Source organism: Python bivittatus, unplaced genomic scaffold, assembly GCF_059951505.1.
Source record: "Python bivittatus isolate LINGU-HERP-01145 unplaced genomic scaffold, Pbiv_v1 ctg000590_np1212, whole genome shotgun sequence".
In the NCBI taxonomy this organism is placed as follows: domain Eukaryota; kingdom Metazoa; phylum Chordata; class Lepidosauria; order Squamata; family Pythonidae; genus Python; species Python bivittatus.
The window spans coordinates 23,695,735-23,715,334 of record NW_028277086.1 but is presented as its reverse complement, the minus strand read 5'-3'; the positions used below and the strand labels follow the sequence as shown (position 1 = coordinate 23,715,334).

The 19,600-nt window shown below is 40.7% G+C and overlaps 2 protein-coding genes across 5 annotated transcripts in view; one reads left to right on the top strand and one right to left on the bottom strand.

Annotated features, from left to right (window-relative positions):
- The window catches only part of INTS8 (integrator complex subunit 8), a 29,157-nt gene extending 28,699 nt beyond the window's left edge, over positions 1 to 458 (top strand). For all 4 annotated transcript variants that reach the window (XM_088149110.1, XM_088149111.1, XM_088149109.1 and 1 more), the window contains one exon: positions 127 to 458. In XM_088149110.1, coding sequence (XP_088005236.1) covers positions 127 to 243 — 117 coding nt within the window. In that variant the 3' untranslated portion in view covers positions 244 to 458. The remainder of the gene's footprint in view (positions 1 to 126) is intronic.
- On the bottom strand, positions 450 to 19,174 carry CCNE2 (cyclin E2). The gene is made up of 12 exons (XM_088149112.1): positions 18,499 to 19,174; positions 16,118 to 16,157; positions 15,926 to 16,028; positions 14,862 to 14,909; positions 14,279 to 14,430; positions 12,801 to 12,936; positions 11,101 to 11,247; positions 9,748 to 9,843; positions 9,009 to 9,143; positions 7,245 to 7,356; positions 4,360 to 4,514; positions 450 to 1,378 (listed from the first exon to the last, which is right to left on the bottom strand). Exons 2-12 carry the CDS (start codon positions 16,129 to 16,131, stop codon positions 1,286 to 1,288), a joined length of 1,191 nt encoding a protein of 396 aa, XP_088005238.1. The 5' UTR covers positions 16,132 to 16,157; positions 18,499 to 19,174; the 3' UTR covers positions 450 to 1,285.
- Positions 19,175 to 19,600: the final 426 nt, after the last annotated feature.

The following is a 19,600-nucleotide window of genomic DNA, read 5'->3' as shown; positions in this document are numbered from 1 at the left end:
GCAGGGGTGTATGTGTGAAACTATTACATTAAAAAATTCACCCTTTTTTCTCATTGGCAAAAATGTTCTAAATGTGAATGAGAACATATTACTAAAATGAGTTCTTGTTGATGTTTGTATGCATAGATTAAAGCTATTGGGCAGACAGAGCTGAATTCTAGCAACCCAGAAGAAGTATTACAGCTTGCTGCTCAGAGACGAAAAAAGAAGTTTCTTCAAGCAATGGCAAAGCTTTACTTTTAGACTTATTTTCTCTTTCTAATATAAGGAGAGGAAAGATGTCAGCTGCAAGATATTTCAACACTTTATTTAACATGAGAATTTTTATAATACATATTTATAAACATACTGTGTGGTATTGTCCTATTTATAAAACTTAAAATTCCTCATTTTTGCACAAGTATACAGAATTGATTAGCTGCTGTATTGCATGTGAAAAAATAGATGTAAGTTGTAAGGAAGAATGACCTACTATTCACAGAGTATAGCTCTCCTTAGCATTTAAGCTATCCTTGTTGCAATCCAGTCTTTTATGTTTCTCTCACATTGTAGATAGCTAGTTTGTAGAAAATATAGTAGCACTTCATGAGGAAAGAGGTAGAAAATGACAGTTGTTCACTGAAGATGTTCCAGTTTAAGTGGAAAATTCTTAAACTGCTTCTTTACCTCTAAAAGTAAAGTTTTTCAGTCTTTTCACTCCCTACTCATGCTTTATATTAAGGCAATTCGGTATCATTCCATAGCTACACTGATAAGTGTATGAAAGTAGGAATGTTGGCTTAGTAACCTTAAGTTAAAAAGGTTAATATAAAAGTTTTTACTTTGTGGCTACACTGATGTGCAAACTGAAAACTGACTCACTTTGTTGAGTCCATAGTTTCAGACTGCTTAACTCAGTGTTCTCTCACCACAGGGCAGAAGTCTTTCATCCTATCCAAAACCAGCACACCCTGAAAGGCAATTGGCAAAACAGTTCTACTATGCTCACACATAGCTAAACTTGACCGATTCAGTTGCACCTGTTAAAAAATTGAAAGTCACTTAAGACAGTTTTAAGTGTTAAAAATCCATAGTTAATTATGAATTTAACTGATCAGAAGACATCCAATTTCTCTAGGTCTCATTGGGCTCCAAACTTAAAGATCCAGGCCAGCTGCATGTGAATGTCCTTCAGTTGCATCGTGATAGTCTTCTCAGCCACATCAAGTGTAAAAGCTCAGTTTGTATACTCAGTTTGTATACTCAGTCTTAATAGAGATCCCAGTCTTTGCACAATACAGTATTTTCACTTTTCAGAGCTCTTTGGAGGGGTTATTATTCCTCCTGTAGATACTGGTGATAGCTGACTGGGTACAGCTACTTCATAGTTAATTTCATCCTATTCAATAAAAAGAACAATAATTATTCATTATTATGATGAAAGAGGAAAATAACAATAATTGTTCTCCCCTTATTGCACTGCATCCCCCATGATTGCTAAGGGAATCTTCCTAGCTGTATTGGTTATTTCTTTGGAAAGGAAGGCAGAACCAAAGAGCAATTTTCTGTGAGGCTGAAGTAAATTTGTCGTCTTGTCTGATATATCTATTCACAACTCCAAAAAGAACACCATTAGTACGCTTTAAAATCTCACCCTTATTAATTTGCATTCTATAGGAATTGGTTCTACTGTTCATTAGGAAAGCATTCCCATTGTTAGACTTTCTCACTTGCCTTGCTAACTCTTGTTCAGATAGGTAAATTCCAACAGATGTTCTGATGGCGTTTGCAGTAAAAGGTTGACATTTTGTAGCTTTTGGGGGAAGAGTTTCTCTTATGGAAATTTTAGTGTGACTATATAGATGGTTCTTTGTACCTTTGAAAAACTATAGAGTTGACACTTAATCCAAGGCAAAGGTAGATTTTAAGAAAAGTTTAAAGGTCAGTATCTTTAGGGATATCTGGCAAATAGTTTTATCAACCCATGAATTATATTCAGTGGTATCATTCTAAAGACAGAATAACACTTTTTTTTCTTTTTCCTTCTTCCAGACCTGTACTAGAGGGTAAGGGGACATGCTGTAGCAGAGTTGGGGCACAGAAAGGAGAGCAAAGAGAATTCTAGTTGTCTTGTCTCTGTTGCTATTCACCAACCCAGTTGCCTTAATATCTAGCCTTCAGCAAGGATGGATGGCTCAGCTTTCAGGACATGGCTCTGCAGTCTTGCCTGCCTGATCCTAAAATCAGGATTAAGAGCCTTAATGAGTCACCTTCTAACCACAGGTAGTAAGAATTTCCCCACCCATCCAGCATGACAAGCTACCAGGATTGTATCTGATGCCAAACAATGTCTCTAGTCTGTTTTGCTTCAGTTTAGAGAAAAATACTTGAAACTAAGTAGTGTTTTTCCTCACAAAATGTGTGACCATTGTGACAAAGAGGGGAAAGGCAGCATCTATAAAGAACAATTACAATTAGTCAATAGAAGCTGTTTTTTTTAAAAAAAAAAAAACTTGAATGTCTCTGGAACGCTTGTTTGGGAATGGAAGTAATCTTTCTGCAGGGTGGTTTCTATTCCTATTCTCCCCGTCATTCTCATCCTATTCTCTGCAGTCCCAGCCATTACCTATTCCAGTTTTAGCTTAAGACCCAAGTTTGTTTGTTTGTTTTTAAAATCTGTAAGGTTACCCAACAATCTGACTCTAGGTGGTGCATAGCATTAAAAACAATAAAAAATAAACAAAATATTATAAAAATATATAATGGTGACCAAGCACATAACAAAACAATTCCAGGAGGATTCCCACTCTACTGGCCCCTAATGTTTACAGGAAGAGCCAAGTCTTACTGGCTTTCTTAAAGGTGAGAAAAGTTGGGGCCTATTGTATATCCGGGGGAGGGGGACCGTTCCAGAGAAATGTTAAAATCTGCATCTTTCATTCCAGTGAAATGTTTACTAATTTATACTTAGAAACAGGAGTTTCTAAGTATAGCCCAAACACTGAGTATTTGTAAGCCCTCCTGGGCAGATACTCAAATCTCTACAACACATTACTTTCCATTTAATTTATCCTTCCAGAAAGGTACTGCCTGATATCACATAAACATGAGCTACAATAAAGTTCTTAAGAGTGTTCTAATATTGTTTAAGGGAAACATGAAAACCCCAAGATGAATTTTGAACACATATTCCTCTAAGGCAACTACATTAGCAGTTGAAAATATTTTATACCCTTCCTTTTCTCCAGGAGCTCAAGGCAGTACAGTATACATAGAAATCCTTCCTCCATTTTTTTCCTCACAACAGTCACTGTGCAAGGCACGTTCAGCCGAAGGGGAGTGGGTGATAGTACAAAGTCACTTAGAGAGCTCCCATGGCTGAGAGTAGACTTTAACCTGGGTCTCCTTGGATCTTGTACCAACATTTTTACCACAACACCACACTGGCTTACACATAACTCAAAGGAGATTATTACATGTTGCCTGTTGATGGTCATTCCTTCCAAAAATAATTTCAGATCCTGGTAGTCAAACATACTAATTTCAGTCATTGTTTAGTCATTATTAAAGCAGCAGATAATTTGGAATTCATAATGCTAGTCAAATTACTGCATGCTTTGTTAGCAGCTGGAACTGAAGCTGGAAGTCTCTACAGACTTATCTTTTCTGCTGACATTCCTTTTGTTCATGAATACCTCAACTACTGTTCTTTAGATTCTAGGTACCCTCGCAATGTTCTAGGCCTTGTCCAGACCATACTAGATGAAAGTATGGCTTTTTCATCTCAGAATCATAGAAGAATGCATATTACTAGCCAACAACTAGTTATATTGGGGGGACCACCTCTCCCCTATGACTTCAACCCGTCCCACCCATTCACACAGGGCATGCTTCGGACCCCCTCAGTAAAAGAACTCCGTCTAGCGGGGTCCAGAAGGCGGGCCTTCTCTGCGGTAGCCCCCGCTCTTTGGAACATTCTGCCCCCAGAGGTGCGATTGGCCCCCTCACTCCTGGCCTTCCAAAGGACCTTGAAGACCTGGCTCTGTCACTTGGCCTGGGGCAGGGAGGGAATATCTCAAGCAGGGAGATGGCTAGACCCATAGTGGCCGGCTGTCCCTGGCCCGATTTTCCATCTTCTTGGATTGTCCTTTTTTAGTATTGTTTTAATTCTCTATATATTATGTATTTTATATATATTTATAGTTTTAATGTCTTTGTAAGCCGCCCAGAGTCCCCTATTGTGGGGGAGATGGGCGGTGGAGAAATCCAATAAATAAAAATAAATAAAATATTAAGTAGGAAAGACATAAAGAAGCATTATTTCAATTCCAAGAAAGTAAAATCACAATGAAAGACCAAAGAGGGAAAATTCATTCTTACCAACATGTCCAAATAGTTTGTATGGGTTTGTATGTTATGTCTATCTTCCACTGCAACCTTCTTAAAATTCTTCAATTTCACTGGAACTTTCTTTGCTACTTTGAAAAATGGTTCCATCCACTCTACACATTCTGCAATACTAGCCCAATCCAATCCTAAAAACAAAAAAATATTTTTTTTTACTGTAGCTGAAATGCTTGAATACTTGACATCTCTAATACACAAATGTTGTCTCAGAGCTTCCTGGTTGTCTTTTACTTCTGTCAACTTGCAAGGCTGGAAGAAACTTCTTCTAGCCTTTACAAGTGCTGGAGAACGCTAAGAGGAGAATGTTGCCTCACACACAGTCTTCCCATAGCAATCTCTAGCACTTACCAAAATCTAGTCCTGCAACACTCCCAAACTTCTCTTCACTATTAAAAGCAAAGGATCCAAAGCAGCATGAAGGGTGAGCAGCATGTCATTGAAGTGAAGCACCCACTGAAGATGTGAATAATTCTTTTACATAAACTGTATTTGCATATATTTTATTGTAACAGTAGAGGAAGTAAGTCATCAGAATTGAAACACAATTGGACAATTGTGACTCTTATATAACTCTCATATTCTGACAACCTAGGATAATAGAATAAAACACTTCTTATTCCATTGTTAGTCATATTTACTTGAGACTAAGTCCTGGTGGATTTTAATATGAATCATATTATTCATAGCAGCAGACTCATCTAATGAGTGCTAAAAAGATTACAGGCAAAATGGCACAACTGAGAAAAGTGTTACACAGGAAAACTCCAATACTTGCAAGCATTTTAAAAATCAAACTAAGAGGTCAAAAATTGTCTTCTGAGAACTGAATATAATTGCAAACGTGAATCAAATTGTAATTGAAAATGAAAGGGGAGGGAGGGAGAATGGCAGAAAGAAGCATGGTTTTGCTCTCTGTATGCTCTAAATCAGTGTTTCTCAACCTTGGCAACTTTAAGAGTTGTGTGGACTTCACCTCCCAGAATTCCCCAGCCATGCTGGCTGGGGACTTCTGGGAGTTGAAGTCCAGACAACTCTTAAAGTTGCCAAGGTTGAGAAACACTGCTCTAAATTTTTGCACATCTGTTAGCAGGGCAAGGAGGCTACCCAAGAGCCAAAGGGGAAAAAGAAGAGTGAAAAATAGACAGCTATGAAGCCATATTTCTTCCTTCAATCTTTACATTGCTTTCTCCATCTACTAGTCAAAACAAAATGAGAGGAGAAAAACAAAGCAATAGAAGAACAGACATTTTAAAAAAAAGACAGAGTCTTATTATTGCTTAGATGAGATTCCCTGATTCATATTGAGACAATATTTTTAACCATGCCTAAGAGAAGTCAAAATTGACCATGGAAATTATAGAAGAAATCTGTTTTAATATGTGGCTGTGATTAAGGAAAAGAAGTGGATGGATAAGACAAGGCCCAGGAAGCATTAGGATGAAAAAAGAAATCATTGTATTGAAAATATAGATGCCATTTCTCCAGATCTACCCACTCACTCTTGAACTAAGCTGAGAAAACACACACATAGGGAGAAATACTACAATTTGTTACTCTTACTATTATGTCATGAATATGCCAGATTTACAGTTGTGTGAAAAAGAAAGTACACCCTCTTTGAGTTTTATGGTTTTATGTATCAGGACATAATAAAAATCATCTGGTCCTTAGCAGTTCTCAAAAGTAGGTAAATATAACCTCAGATGAACAACACATGATATATTACACCATGTCATCATTTATTTTACAAAAATAAAGCCAAAATGGAGAAGCCATGCGTAAAAAACTAAGTACACATTATGATTCAATAGATGGTAGAACCATCTTTAGCAGCAATAACTAGAAGTAATCATTTTTTGTATGACTTTATCAGTGTTTGTGCTGATATGCTGTGTTTGGTTTTCGCCAAACGTGGCACTGTGCATTATGGCCAAACATCTCCATTTTGGTCTCAAAGGACAGTGTTCCAGAAGTCTTGTGATTTGTTCAGATGCAACTTTGCAAACCTAAGCCATGCTGCCATGTTCTTTTTAGAGAGAAGAGGCTTTCTCCTGGCAACACTTCTAAACAAACCATACTTATTCAGTTTTTTTCTAATTGTACTGTCATGAACTTTAACATTTAACATACTAACTGAGGCCTGTAGAGTCTGAGATGTAACTCTTGGATTTTTTGCAATTTCTCTGAGCATTGCACAATCTGACCTTGGAGTGAATTTGCTGGGACGTCCACTCCTGGAAAGATTGGCAACTGTCTTGAATGTTTTCCACTTGTGAATAATCTTCCTCACTGTAGAACAATGGACTTTAAATTGTTTGGAAATGGCCTTATAACCCTTCCCAGATTGATGGGCAACAACAATTGCTTCTCTAAGATCATTGCTGATGTCTTTATTCTTTGGCATTGTGCTAACACACACCTCTGTGCTCAAGACCAGCACACTCTGGCTTTTATAGAGGCAGTCTGCTGATGATCAATTGATCAAGGGCATTTGATTAGCAGCACCTGGCTGCTACTTAGCCTCTTCATACCTGTGGAAGCAGTAAGGGTGTACTTAGTTTTTCACACACGGCTTCTCCATTTTGGCTTTATTTTTGTAAAATAAATGATGACATGGTGTAATATGTCGTATGTTGTTGTTCATCTGAGGTTACCTACTTCAGAGAACTGCTAAAGACCAGGTGATTTTTATTATGTCCTGATACGTAAAACCACAGAACTCAAAGAGGGTGAACTTTCTTTTTCACACGACTGTATTTCTAAATATTGTGCTCTTCAAAGTCTTATGTCAGTTGCAGTCTCATACACTGTTACAAAAGTGAAGAGAAAAATACACAATTATTCATAGTTTACCATACCTGAAGCCTTCTTTACGACTCGTTCTGAGGTATGGTAGCAAAGCGCAGCAGCTGCCAATATCCTATACTGAAAATCCAGACAATTGACGTCTAGAATACAGAGATCTAAAAGCTGTGGAATGACACACGCATCGTTAGAAAGAACTTCACAAGAATAACAATGCATCAGCTGCCTTGATCTTAGGAATGGCAGTACATTTTACTTCACAAACAAGGTCCATTAAGTTCAATATAAAATCTGTAATATCTTTCCCATAATTCTTCTTAGATCAGAAATTCTTATATCTGATCTACTGGCCCACTAGATCTACATCTGACCCATAGGCTGTATTTGTGCTGTGGGCCTGCCTCCCAATCATTGCTAATTTCTCCATGCAAAGCTGATGGCAATTGCCTTTTTGCATGCTGAGGCTGAGCACCATCACAGCAGCAAACATGGCTTAGGACCGCGATGGCGAACCTTTTGGGCTTGGCGTGTCAAAAATTCGGAAAATGCCTAACTTGACGCTGCTGGCGTGTCATTCCCCCCCCCCGCCCCGAAACAAAAGAGAAACAATTCTTTACATATTCACTTATTTAAAAAAAATACAGTCCAATCATGTGTGGTGCTATGTATTACATAAAGAAACATCAAATAATTACAAAAATAAAATATGAGTAAAACAAACTCAGTTTCTTTGGTAACTCAAACAGGGAGAATAGTTGTTGTCAGGTATTGGTGAATGCTGGGGTGTCACCCAAAACGTCATGGCCTGTCACCTTTGACACGTGTGTCACAGGTTCACCATCACTGGCTTAGGACTTTCACACTTCAAAGCCCAGTCAAACTGATATTTTGTTTTTCTGCCTACAGTAGGCTGCAATTTGGTTCAGGGGGTTAGATTCTCTACCCACTTATCTATCCTCTTGGCCTTTAGTAGATCTATCTAGGTTCAATTTATTGAATTAAACGTTTTATGGAACTGCATTAAACTGAAATGTGGCTATGTGCTACTTCAGGGTTAAACAGATTTCAGACTTGTAGGGTCTTCTCTGCCTTTTGATTGAGATCCAGAGATCAAGGCATAAATGTAGCATTAAGGTATTTTGAGCCAATGGTTTTATTTTTAGTAGCTTAACTAAATAGAGCAATCCTTCCAAATGCAAATAATTTGTGTCTCTTAGCTTTCTTCTTTTGGATATGAGATCATTTGTTTTTGCTACTAAGTCAATAACACTTGCCTATCATATGCAGACCAAACAAAAATCTACCAGTAAATACTTTTGTATATTTATGAATTATAATTATAGTTGGTTTAATGCATTGAGATTAACACTCAGGTGATGCCATCTACAGGACTCTTCGTCATATTCCAAAGAAAGTTAAAACTGGTTCTTTTTGCATCCACACTCTAAGAATTCAAGATGCTATGCATTTAAAAAAAAAAAATCTTGCAGCTGATGACTGCTGTAAAATCTTTTTGGAATATAGTTTTAATAAAAATTAGGCCTCTAAAAGTATGTTGAAGAAAGCAAACATGCTCAACATTTCTTATCCCCAGAGACTAGCGCATTACAGGTCATACAGTGAAGGAGAGATGCAACTGGAAAAGAAGAACTGTGGACAACTTCATGAGTAAGAGCATAAAGCATTTCCAGAATGTGGCTTCTTGTCCTACATCCCTAATGCTATCTAGAATGGCAATATATTTACTGATAGTTGACAATAACCAAGGAGTTGTTCTCCCAGATTTACACTGCATATGTGCTAAAACAGAAACCTACCTGTGCTATTTCAATAAATTTGTCCTGAGAATACTGAGGTAGCAGCACCTTTGAAATATCTTTCACAGCATCCACTTGAAGATAAAGATTCAGCCAGGAGATTACTGTTACCGGGCACAACTCCCACTTAAGAGCCTATAAATGTTTAAACATAATGTTTATAGGGCTGTCTGTTGCAGTAGTTTAGCTTTCAGACTGCATGATATCCACAACAGATATTGTCTAAGCAAATAAACTTTATTTTATTCTCACAAGCAGCAGGAGAGGTAGCATTTTTTTATTTACTATATCCCTGACAAATAAGGGTAAAGTTATTTCCCATGTGTAAGGGATGGCCTTTCAAATCAAAAAGCTTTGCATAGGCCAGCTGTACAGTCTGAAATTCTAGACCTACATGACACCTCTAAAGTCTCTAGAACCCATCTCAAATTTACCACAGACTTGTAATTTTGAATACGAGACCATGGGGAAATAATTAAATATATGGGGAATATCTGTATCATCTACACTTAATTAACCATGTTCATTAATGTATATTTAGTTAAATCAATTTCTCTTTTGTATTTGGTTCATTTACTTGTTTGTCCTCACCTTAGCTACTTTTAGGAGCGTGACTCCAGAATGCCACTCAGAGGCTAAGGATATCTCTTAAAAATTAAATTCACAAATTAATGCCTAGTATATTAGGAATTAGATATACTAGAAAGAGCTCAAATTGTCAGTATCTTAATTTTGTTACCTTTAGTATGATTAGTTCCATTCTTATAATGTCATCTTCACTGCAAGCACCATCAGTAACATAGGCAAACTCCTGTAGTTTAGGAGCATATATCTCCTTTTAAAAAAAAAAAAAAAGCGTTAAAACAGATTTTATAGAACTGGTGATCACAGTTTTCTACATCCTTATGCAGTATACAACTACTATTTCAGTTTTACAGTTCAGAAGCTCAATGCAATTACTGTTAATTTTTTTTTATCACCCACAGAAAACATAATTGGCTACATAGATATGGTCTATTGTGTAAAACAACAGTGCTCCTATGCAGTCCCAGACATATCAGAAATAGACTGGTAATTCTACTGTCTCTTGTTCAAAACTACCTCAGGCTTGCAAAATAAAAAAAACCAACCTACAAATAGGTGTCAGCTATGCTAAGACTTCTATTCCTTAAACTACACCAGCTTTTCAAATCTCCAGGAATCTCAGTTACCGAACTTAAGTGACAGAGATTCTCTATACTGAGCAAAATGACACGGTAGCATATTTCACGTGCATTATCTTCCCAAATGCAAAAAAAAAAAAAAGGAATTAGTAGGACATCATAGAAGCTGACCATAAGTGCTTTGTTTTTAGAAAGGCTGGGTCAGAAATGTCCCTACAGTTTATGAAAGGGGCATCATTTGGATATTTTCAAGAAGTCTCCTGAAATACTCTTTCTTTCACAAGAGGCTGTTGCATCAGATCTCTGTTGAGAATATGAAACAAACCCAGTTGTACTGGCAAGAACCCATCAAACTTCTAAAAGTCTTTCTTAGCATATTAACTGCAGAACTTCTATTTCTCACCTTGTATTGATCAAAGCCAGATCGACCTGAACTACCTGCTACTTCCTCAGCTGTCATAACAGGATAAGCTTTTGCAAGCTATGTGAGCTATGCACTGGTGGTTAGGCCTTTTAGTTTTTATTTGACTGAATATTTGATTTTTGTGCCTTTTTGGTTTGTTTGCTTGCTTGCCTTCAAGCTCTTGGTGACTCCAAGAACAAGCCCATGCAGTTTTCTAGGCAACATTTTCAAAAGTAGCAGGCCATTGCCTGAAATACTTTACCTGAACAAAAGCACAGCTTCAGGAAATGTGTTTTAAAAGTCTATACTTTTTCAGAGGAGCTCAAGGCAATTTATTCAGGGATTTCCTTTTACCTTATCCCTGTAACAATGACCCAGTGAAGAAGACTGACCTGAGGGAGGAAGACTGACCCAAAATTATCTTGTGCGTTTTCATGGCTGAGGGCAGACTGGAAACAGGGCCTCCTCAATTCTAGCTCAGCACTAACTAGGTAACTGTAGAAATGCACTGCATATCTCTACTTACCTCAAGCTTGGAAGCAATAAACAGTGTTGTAATTCCTATAAGCTGAAGCATGGTTTTATTTATGTCCTTCTGAGTCAGCATGAATCTATCAAAAAAGTCTTGGGCCAAGTAGAATGTTTCTCTATGGAGTGTGTATACTTCACATACCTGTAACAGAATGCATGGCAAACAGTAGTCTGAATAGCCAGCGAAAGAGCTTTATTTTGATATCACCTGTCCTTAATTTTAAATCAAGGTTAATAATTACAGATGGAAAAAATATTTTTGCCTGACAATAAAGACTTTTCAAAATATATATTTACAGTAACTTAATTACTAATATATTTTTAAAGCATGTCCAGTGTCTTTCAAATTTAAAATTCTACACTACTCGCTAAATATACTAAATTTACAGGAGATACACTGCTCCTGTAAATTTACTAAGTGCAGATAAATTCTACACGTGTTCTTAAATTTGAGGGGGTTTACAGTATTTAATACGCTCAGTCATGGCAGCCATAATTAGGGGATATCTAGAAGTTTTCTCCTACAAGAAGCTTTAGTTTTCACTATTGAAAAAGTATTGGGAAATGTTCCATGTTTCTAATAGACATTTGCATTATTTCTGATAATTTATCTGGGTATTTGGCACCACTGCACCACCATAAAAAAAACCAGTTTCCACATAATGTGGTAGTAGTGGTATACATGCAAATATAAGATCATTCTACCATAACTAGGAATAACAGATTAATAATCAGTTTGTCTCAGGACATTCAGCTCCTTTTTCTTTAAGTATAACAAGACTTGGCATATCTGAGATAACGTCTTATAAGAGGTAAGATCAGAATATATTCATATTCTGAATGTTCTCTGTATAAAGTAAATTGTTTATCTAGCCCAACAAAAAATGACAGATCTGCAGAAATATGTGAATTGTAGGTTACAGAGAGAAATATGCTGTGTTGATATAGCTGGCAATAACAAATGAAATTATATCAGAAAAAAATGCTTAAAATTGAAATAATTGACCTTTGTTTATAAAAGCAGACTTTAATCTATTTGTCCCCTACATATGATCCTTGGATTAGCCTTCAGTACTATCCATTACATGGATGAGGAAGAATGTTGCAGTGCTAATCAAGCCTATTTGAATAAAAGATTCTGTGAAATTAACTGATTTTTTTCTAATATTTCTTTACATGTAAGTAAACATACATGAGGCTGGAACCATACCATTAGCCTTCCATCTTGTCATTACTCACACTGCCTTTTCTGTTGCCTTGCTGTGTGTATGTTTAACACGAAATCCTATACATGCAGGTTTGAGTCCATAGTCACATAATGGCTTCTGATTATATGAAACATTTAAAGTTGTAAGCTTGGAGGTGTTCTTTTGTAGATGGTTTGCTAAATGCATATAGTTTAAGGAGGCAAGTCTAGCAGAACAGATGGGTGGAGTCAGCAAAACATCTTCCTTGCTACTTCATTGAACAAGGCTGATACGTTTCAGATCTGAATGTAAGATGTACTTTTCCCTATTAACATTATATATTGAAGTACTAGAAGTAATATTAAATCCTCCCTTAATTTAAAACTAGTGCTTTAATTTAACAAGAAAAACATACATTGTTAAAACTAAACAAATTAAATGTTAAGATTCTTGGACAGTCTGCTGCTCCTTGGTGTTGTTTTATAATGCTCATTATTTCAATACTTACCTCTAGAAGCCAGTCCAGTAGGACTGATCTCATATGTGGCTGTAGATTGGAGTGTAGTGATGTGAAATGCTTGCAGTGAGAATATTTGTTTTCTTTTTTGAGAATGTTGAACCAGACATCTCTAGAACTGCCCCAACTAAAATCAAGATAAGTAATAAAATTTCAGGTTAGAGAAAAAACAAATATGCAAATTTGCTATTCTGAGACTAGTTGTTTCCATTTGGTGAACCCAGTTTATTAGTTTTAGTTTCTAAAACAAAACATATTTTAACAGTGGTCCCGTTAAATGCCATGAAATTTAAAAACATTTCTTAGCTGTTTTTCAAGACTGTATGTTTAATAAATACAAACAGTAGAAAAACAAACAAAAATTGTACATTTGCCTTCAGACAAAACTGTAACACAGGATTGTTATATGCAGGAGTGTGAAACAAAAAATAGCATGAACAAGATCAAAATACATATCCCATGCAAAGCTTGGATCTTGGATTTTTGAGCATTTGTCTTCCTAAACTCTAGTTGTCTGCTTAAAAAAATAGGATGTTTATTAGACAGCAACCACTCCAAAATGAATTCCACATTTTAAAAATCACTTTAGCTGTTTTATTTACACCTTGAAGCCCCAGCGCAAAAATACTCATATTGGTCAGTTATAGGACAAAGCAAATTATTTTATGACAATTTCACATTTTGGGAGTGGGGAGGACAAGAACTATATCTGGAAGACATGTTTTATCTGCTACATATAAGCCCAGAGCTCCCCTTTTGTGTATAACCCCATCCGTCTCAAAATGGGGGGGGGGGAGAAACTATACATCAGTCATATTGAGGAAATGCAGCTGTTATCTTTAAGTGTTGTTCATGGAATGAAAGATCTGTAAGTAACTACAATTAGGTAGTTTTCTTCTGGCAAATAGTCAATTGTATTCCAAGGTGAACTTGTCCATCAAGATTTGAGATTTTAGCATTAACTCTGACAATATATAGAATACTTGGACTAAGAACCAAACGCTTGAAACAGCTGCATTGGTGGGTCCTTTATATGTTCCATATAACACTGGAGCCAAGTTAGGGTGGCCATTTATATACCCTCCTTAACAATGAGTGGTTATGCGGGAACACATTCTGCCTCCCACAGCTCTGCACAGAACCACTGGTGGTAGCCGAGCACTGCTGCTTCCAGCCACGGCTTATAAATCTCTCTGAACAGTTAAGCACATTGTCCAAATGCAGGATGACACTACTTCAAGCCTGTTTAAGGAATCTACTGCAAACTTTGGGAATACCCCAAAGTTGTGCAAGTAGCATGCATCTGAAAATAGTATATATCTTCCTTTCAGTCAGCACACTTACTTATTAGGAATAGTTGGCTAATACACGAGACTATGCATGAGGCCTTGGGAGGTACATCCTATTTTCTCCATAGATATATCAATGCTTAGCAATATTTTTAATTACTTTCAGTATATCTAGTTTACCTAAGATCCGGTAAAGGTGATGGATTTATGAAGAGATTCCTAAACCTATATTTTTTGAATCTGGAGAAGTCTGTGGTTGTACTTTCTTTGTGTGGAGTTTCTATTATTATGCAAGGAGATACACCGCCTGATATTGTGGGTGGCCAGCAGCTCTAAAAATGAGATAATAAAAATACAGTTCTTAGATAGTTTGTTGATAAACAGCAGTGTCTCTACCCCACCCTCAAGAAACATTATTCCTTTTTTTTAAATATAGATTTATGTTAGACAGATCATCAGCCAATACTCATTTTAACTAAGTAGTTATATATTCTGGGAACTAAAAAGTAATTTTGCCTAAGTGAAAAATGCTCTTCATAAACAAATTACAACATTATTAATCTAAACATTCTTTAGCCAATTACTATTAGTTTTCAGATCACAGAAAAACATGCCACAGATCCCCTTCTTACATGTTTATTAAAACTAGATTGACAATAAATTTTTCTGCTTATATTGAGTTCCACATGTACTTTCTAAATTACCACATTCTGAAGAAGAGAGACCGACTATTTCAAAGCAGTATTATGCAGATCAACCATACCTTAATTTCATACTGATATCTCACATTTTCTTCATCTATCTTGGAGTCCTTTGGAAAACAATCAGAAATCATTAATTCTTAGGTGGCAATCAACTAATATCCAGTTCTCCAGATTCATCAACAGCTTCTCAAACAGCCCACTCAGGAACAAAAACAGTAAGAACTTAAATGCATGGCTTGTTTTTCAAAATATTTATCAGATCCTGATATCTATCCAACTTTGATTCATAGTTATTAAAGCAGCTCTATATATGGTTTCTTTAATCAAAAAGGAAATAAAATAGTTAAAGTTTTTTACAATCAAGCAAGAATCAACTCAATACCATTCAATTTCATATATTTAATAGGTAGAGAGGATTCTGTTGTATGTTGTCAAATATTTCTACCAAAGTGATGTATGAACAGGGCCGGTGCCAAGCTTGAGGTCTCCCTGGCGAGTGTCACCCTAAATTAAAATTGGACCAGTGGGGATAGCAGGTTCAGCAACTGTAGTGTAGTAGTCAAGGTGTTGGATTTTATTCAGGAAGAGATGTATTCAAAGTCCCACTCAGTTACAGATTTCAGTGTGTGTCTTGGAACAATCACTCTTCTCAAACTATCCTGCAGGATTTTTGTTGTGGGCCTGAGAACAGATCTCCATCTAAGCCAATATGATTTCTCAGAAAAAAGGATAGGTATAAATGCAGTAATAAACTGGACCCTTCAGTATTTGCAGATCTTTGGCATATGCCTGAGATGCTAATGCCGGTCATATATACAAAATATAGCTTTTCTAACGCTAACAAGTAAATCAATGGCATCCAAAGGAGCTTGATGCTTTTGTCAGAGTGATGAAAGTAGCACTGCAACATTGTGCTCCAAGCTACGCCCTTTTTATGTGCGCACATCACAATACACATACAAAAAAGGGAATACTGTTTTTGTCATTCTCCCCCTACCCCTGGCCTGCCCTGCAGATGCTACAGTACTGAATTATTCACTGGTACTGACATCAGGCCATCCCAGTTCGTATGCCATCATTTTTCTACACGTGACTCCAAGATTTCTTCAAAATTCCAACCCACCTGCATTGATTTCCTTTTTCTGTTCTGAAGTGACAATGGCATCTGCAGTTCTTCCGGAGATGTGTCCTGGCATGGCTGATGCAGTTTAGCTTGCAAACGACTACTGTAGAAAGGAAAGACATTTTATTCCATCAGGGATGGAGGGGAGTGCACTGCTGGACCTGCGTTATATATTATAAAAGTGATCATTACCTTCGCCTGGACATCTTATTTGAAATTCCAGATTATTTCCCTACAAATAACAGAAGATCAGATGTTAATTCAAGGCCACAATTTCCTCACTAGCTTGTGAAAATTAAGTTCTTGTCTCCATGCATGCGTGCCAGCTGCACACCCCATCAAGTCTTGCTACAGTAACATAAGGGACAATAAACAAAAGACCAACACACAAATTTAGGGCATATCCAAATGCATGTTTCTGAAATCCAAGTCCTGGAATGTACATCCAGGACAACCACAGAAAGGCAGGCACCTGTTTCCTCGTGACAAGCCTAGGCTTGGAAAAGAAAGTTCATCGGGCAAGCTACCCACACCAGTCACGTTCCAGTCCTGGAAAAATTTGCACACCTGAATCAGGTGAATTGAATTGGGAGACCGGCACACTGTCCATCTCAACCTGAAGTAACAGATTTGTATAAACACTTAGAACTTAAGGTTACCTTAGGTTTTTTCATTTATAGGCATCTAATCAACCTCAGGTTCATCCACTTCCATTTATTGCCTCACAGTAGCCATTTTGTACCATATTTAAAGATCCTGCTTGAGGCAGCTTCTACTTCTTTTCTCAGAAAACAACCACAAACATGATAGCCCTGTATTAGCTACACTGAAGTGTGAGTTTTATAATCCAGTTGTGAGTGAGGCAGATACACAGGATTCTCTGCGAATCTTAGCAGTTTAAGAACTAGCACCACTGTGCGTACATTAGAAGCTGGTTTTGTATGTAAAAGTTTTCTAGGCACAGAAATACATACTGTATACTGTACAACTCCTGGTCTTTATTTTATCCATTATTATGATAGCTCATTATGACTACAAACAGATACATTGTGGTTTCTCTGGTTCGTGAAACCCAAAACAAAACAAAACTTCAATTCCCCGCCTCTTTCTGCCGGGCGGGAGGGGGCTGACTTCTATTCTAAAGCCTCTGCTTGCCAAGCTGGAGGGAGGGAGCTCTCAAAATGCCCCATTTCTCCGTTCTTAACAACCCCGCGCCAATTTGCAGAAAGCGGGTAAGTGAAGAAGGCGGCAACAGCGGGCTTGATCCTCTGAGCGTCCTCCCAATTTCCTCCCGAGTCCTATTCGTCGCCACTCTTCACCCCGCGCGCGGGGTGCTGGGCCCGGGGGTGCAAGGAAAGAGGGGGACAGTGTGTGTGGAGGGGGGAAATAACCCCTTGCTAAATTTACAAGGGGGGAGGACCCAGGCGGGAACCGGGCAGGGGTGGAAACACCCCTTTAAAACAGACGCACACACAGGAAACCTTTCCCGCCTTCAGTTACTTACTCTGAAAAAGTGCTTCTTGTTGCCCCCCGATAGTCGGAGAGGAACTTTTGACAGAAGTGTGCCAAGGGAACCCATAAGAGCCCCGATTCCTCCTCACTCTTTGCATTAAACCAGTTTCCCTCCAAACGGAGCTTATTCCCAACACCCCTGCCTCCCCTCCTCCCCCACCGCAAGACGGCAGCAATCAAGGGCGGATCTTTCTACCCCCGGGCAAATACTTGGGGGGGGGTCATTCTGGAGAACAAACGAGCCCCCCAACCTGGCTCTCTCCCGCCTTCTGATGGAAGCAGGGAGAAAGCGCCTTCCACCTCCGCGCATGCCCGGCACCCCATCTCGGTTGGGGGGTGAAAGGAGGGTAAATGCCGGGGCGGCCCGGGAAACGGGCGGGCAGGCGGGCTGCCCCCATCCCACCCCACCCCCCTTGCAACGAGGGAGGGAGCCCGGCTCTCTCCCTCCAAAAAAATTTGGCACTCCCAGCCGAGGCAGGCCGATCAAGCCGGGTCTCAGGATACCCCCCTACACTGAAGGCTTATAGCTCCCCACTTCGGATGGGGCTAGACCCCCCATCCCATCCCATCCCATCCCCGGCGCTAAAAAAGCGCCTCTTCTCACGCCCGGGATTCCCTCCTTCCGGGGGGGGGGGATATGAAATCACCCTTCTAGGAGCAGCCCCTTTCCATCGGGGGACAGACACCCATCTCTCCCGCCTCGACACCCTTCGGGCTAACCCCCCCGAGCCCCCCTGCGGCCGGATGGGCTGGGGATCCCCGCTATTTCCCCCTCCCCGCCTCACTCTCCCTCCAAAACGCAAGCCGGCAAGCGGGCGGGCGCGCATCCCGCCTTCTGGCTTTCTCCCCCCGAGGAGCCCCCGCTCCGCGGCCCCGCTGCCCACAGCCGGGGATGCCCCCTGCGCCCCTGAAGACCCCTCAGAACTTTGGGGGACAGCCGTCCCCACAGCCGCTCCCGCGCCCAGAGCCCGCTCGCGCGGCAGAGGAAAGCCGGGGGCGCGGGAGGGCGCCCCCCGCGCCCCTCGGGCACCCCCCCCCCGCCCGAGCGCCCCGCACCGCACCTCAGCTGCTCCGGCCGCGCAGAACTGAACTGTTCTCAGCTGGCGCCGGCGCCAAGGCGCTATATGGGCGCCGCCTGCGCATGCGCCAGCGTGGCTCCCGGCTCGTCCCTCCCGTCCGCGCCTGCAGTTCCCGGGCTGCGGATTCTCCCGCCCGCCTTCGCCTCCGGGGGCTTCGGCCCGGCATCCCAGCGCCGGGGGACCCCCCGCGAGAGAGCGCCGCTCCCCTTCGCCCCAACAGGAGCCCCGCTTGGTCTCGCGCTGCTGTCGCCTTTGCAGGCAGGGGAAGGAAGACGGGAAAGCCGCTCCTCAAAACAGACCCTGGGACAGAGGGGGTCGTTTTCCTGCCCTCGGTGGGCGCGCTCCGCGGAAAAGCGGCGCGAGCGGCCCCTGGGTCTCCTCCAGGCTGCGTGCCCCCCGCCCCCGGTCACTGCGCAACAGCGCGGCCTCAGTGCCCGCCGGCGACCGGCGGGTCCTCCTCCTTCCCCTTCCAGTCCCGCCAAATGCGCTTCGCTGACATCACTGCTTCGGGCTGCTCCCCTGCAGGGCCGACGACCTTGGTTCGGCAGTTTCGGCGGGGCGCTGCCAGCCCGGTAGCCCAAACAGGGGCTGTTACTCCCTGGAAAGACCGGGTGAGATGCCAGGGGAAGCAGCCCACAGGGATAAGGCGGAGCCCCTCTCCCAAACCCGTTTGCCCGAGGCAAGGCCCGCGCGTCCTTTCCCAGGGTCTTCCCTCGTTCCCACGAGGTGCGGGGGCTCCCCCTGCCCCAGTCCGCGTTAAGGCCATTAGGCGCATCAGTGCCTTGGGGAGCCCGCGGGACCCGATGCTCCCCGCGTTTCAGCGAGGCCCGCCGGTCTGGTTGGCGTTCTGTCGCCGCCCCCGGGCGGAGTCTAGCCGCGCGTCGCAGCCAATGAGAAGGGAGAGAATCCCGGCAACGTGGAGTTGTCAGCAAAATGTAAACACAGCCGGTTTGAAGGGTGGCGGAAGAAGGAAGCGCTGCTGTGCCTTCAACGCGGGGACTGTAGAGCAATCGTGGCTTCTCCGAGCAGGAAGGGAGGTGCAATATTTCCTTCGGAGGTTAAGACTGCGAAGCTATGCACCCTT

Excerpts from the sequence above, each read along its gene's own strand:
- CCNE2 (XM_088149112.1), bottom strand. Across the intron at positions 14,431-14,861 it reads GATATCAGTATGAAATTAAG|AGCTGCTGGCCACCCACAAT; the intron begins GTATGGTTGATC and ends TCTCATTTTTAG. Across the intron at positions 9,844-11,100 it reads TTATTGCTTCCAAGCTTGAG|GAGATATATGCTCCTAAACT; the intron begins GTAAGTAGAGAT and ends TTTTTTTAAAAG.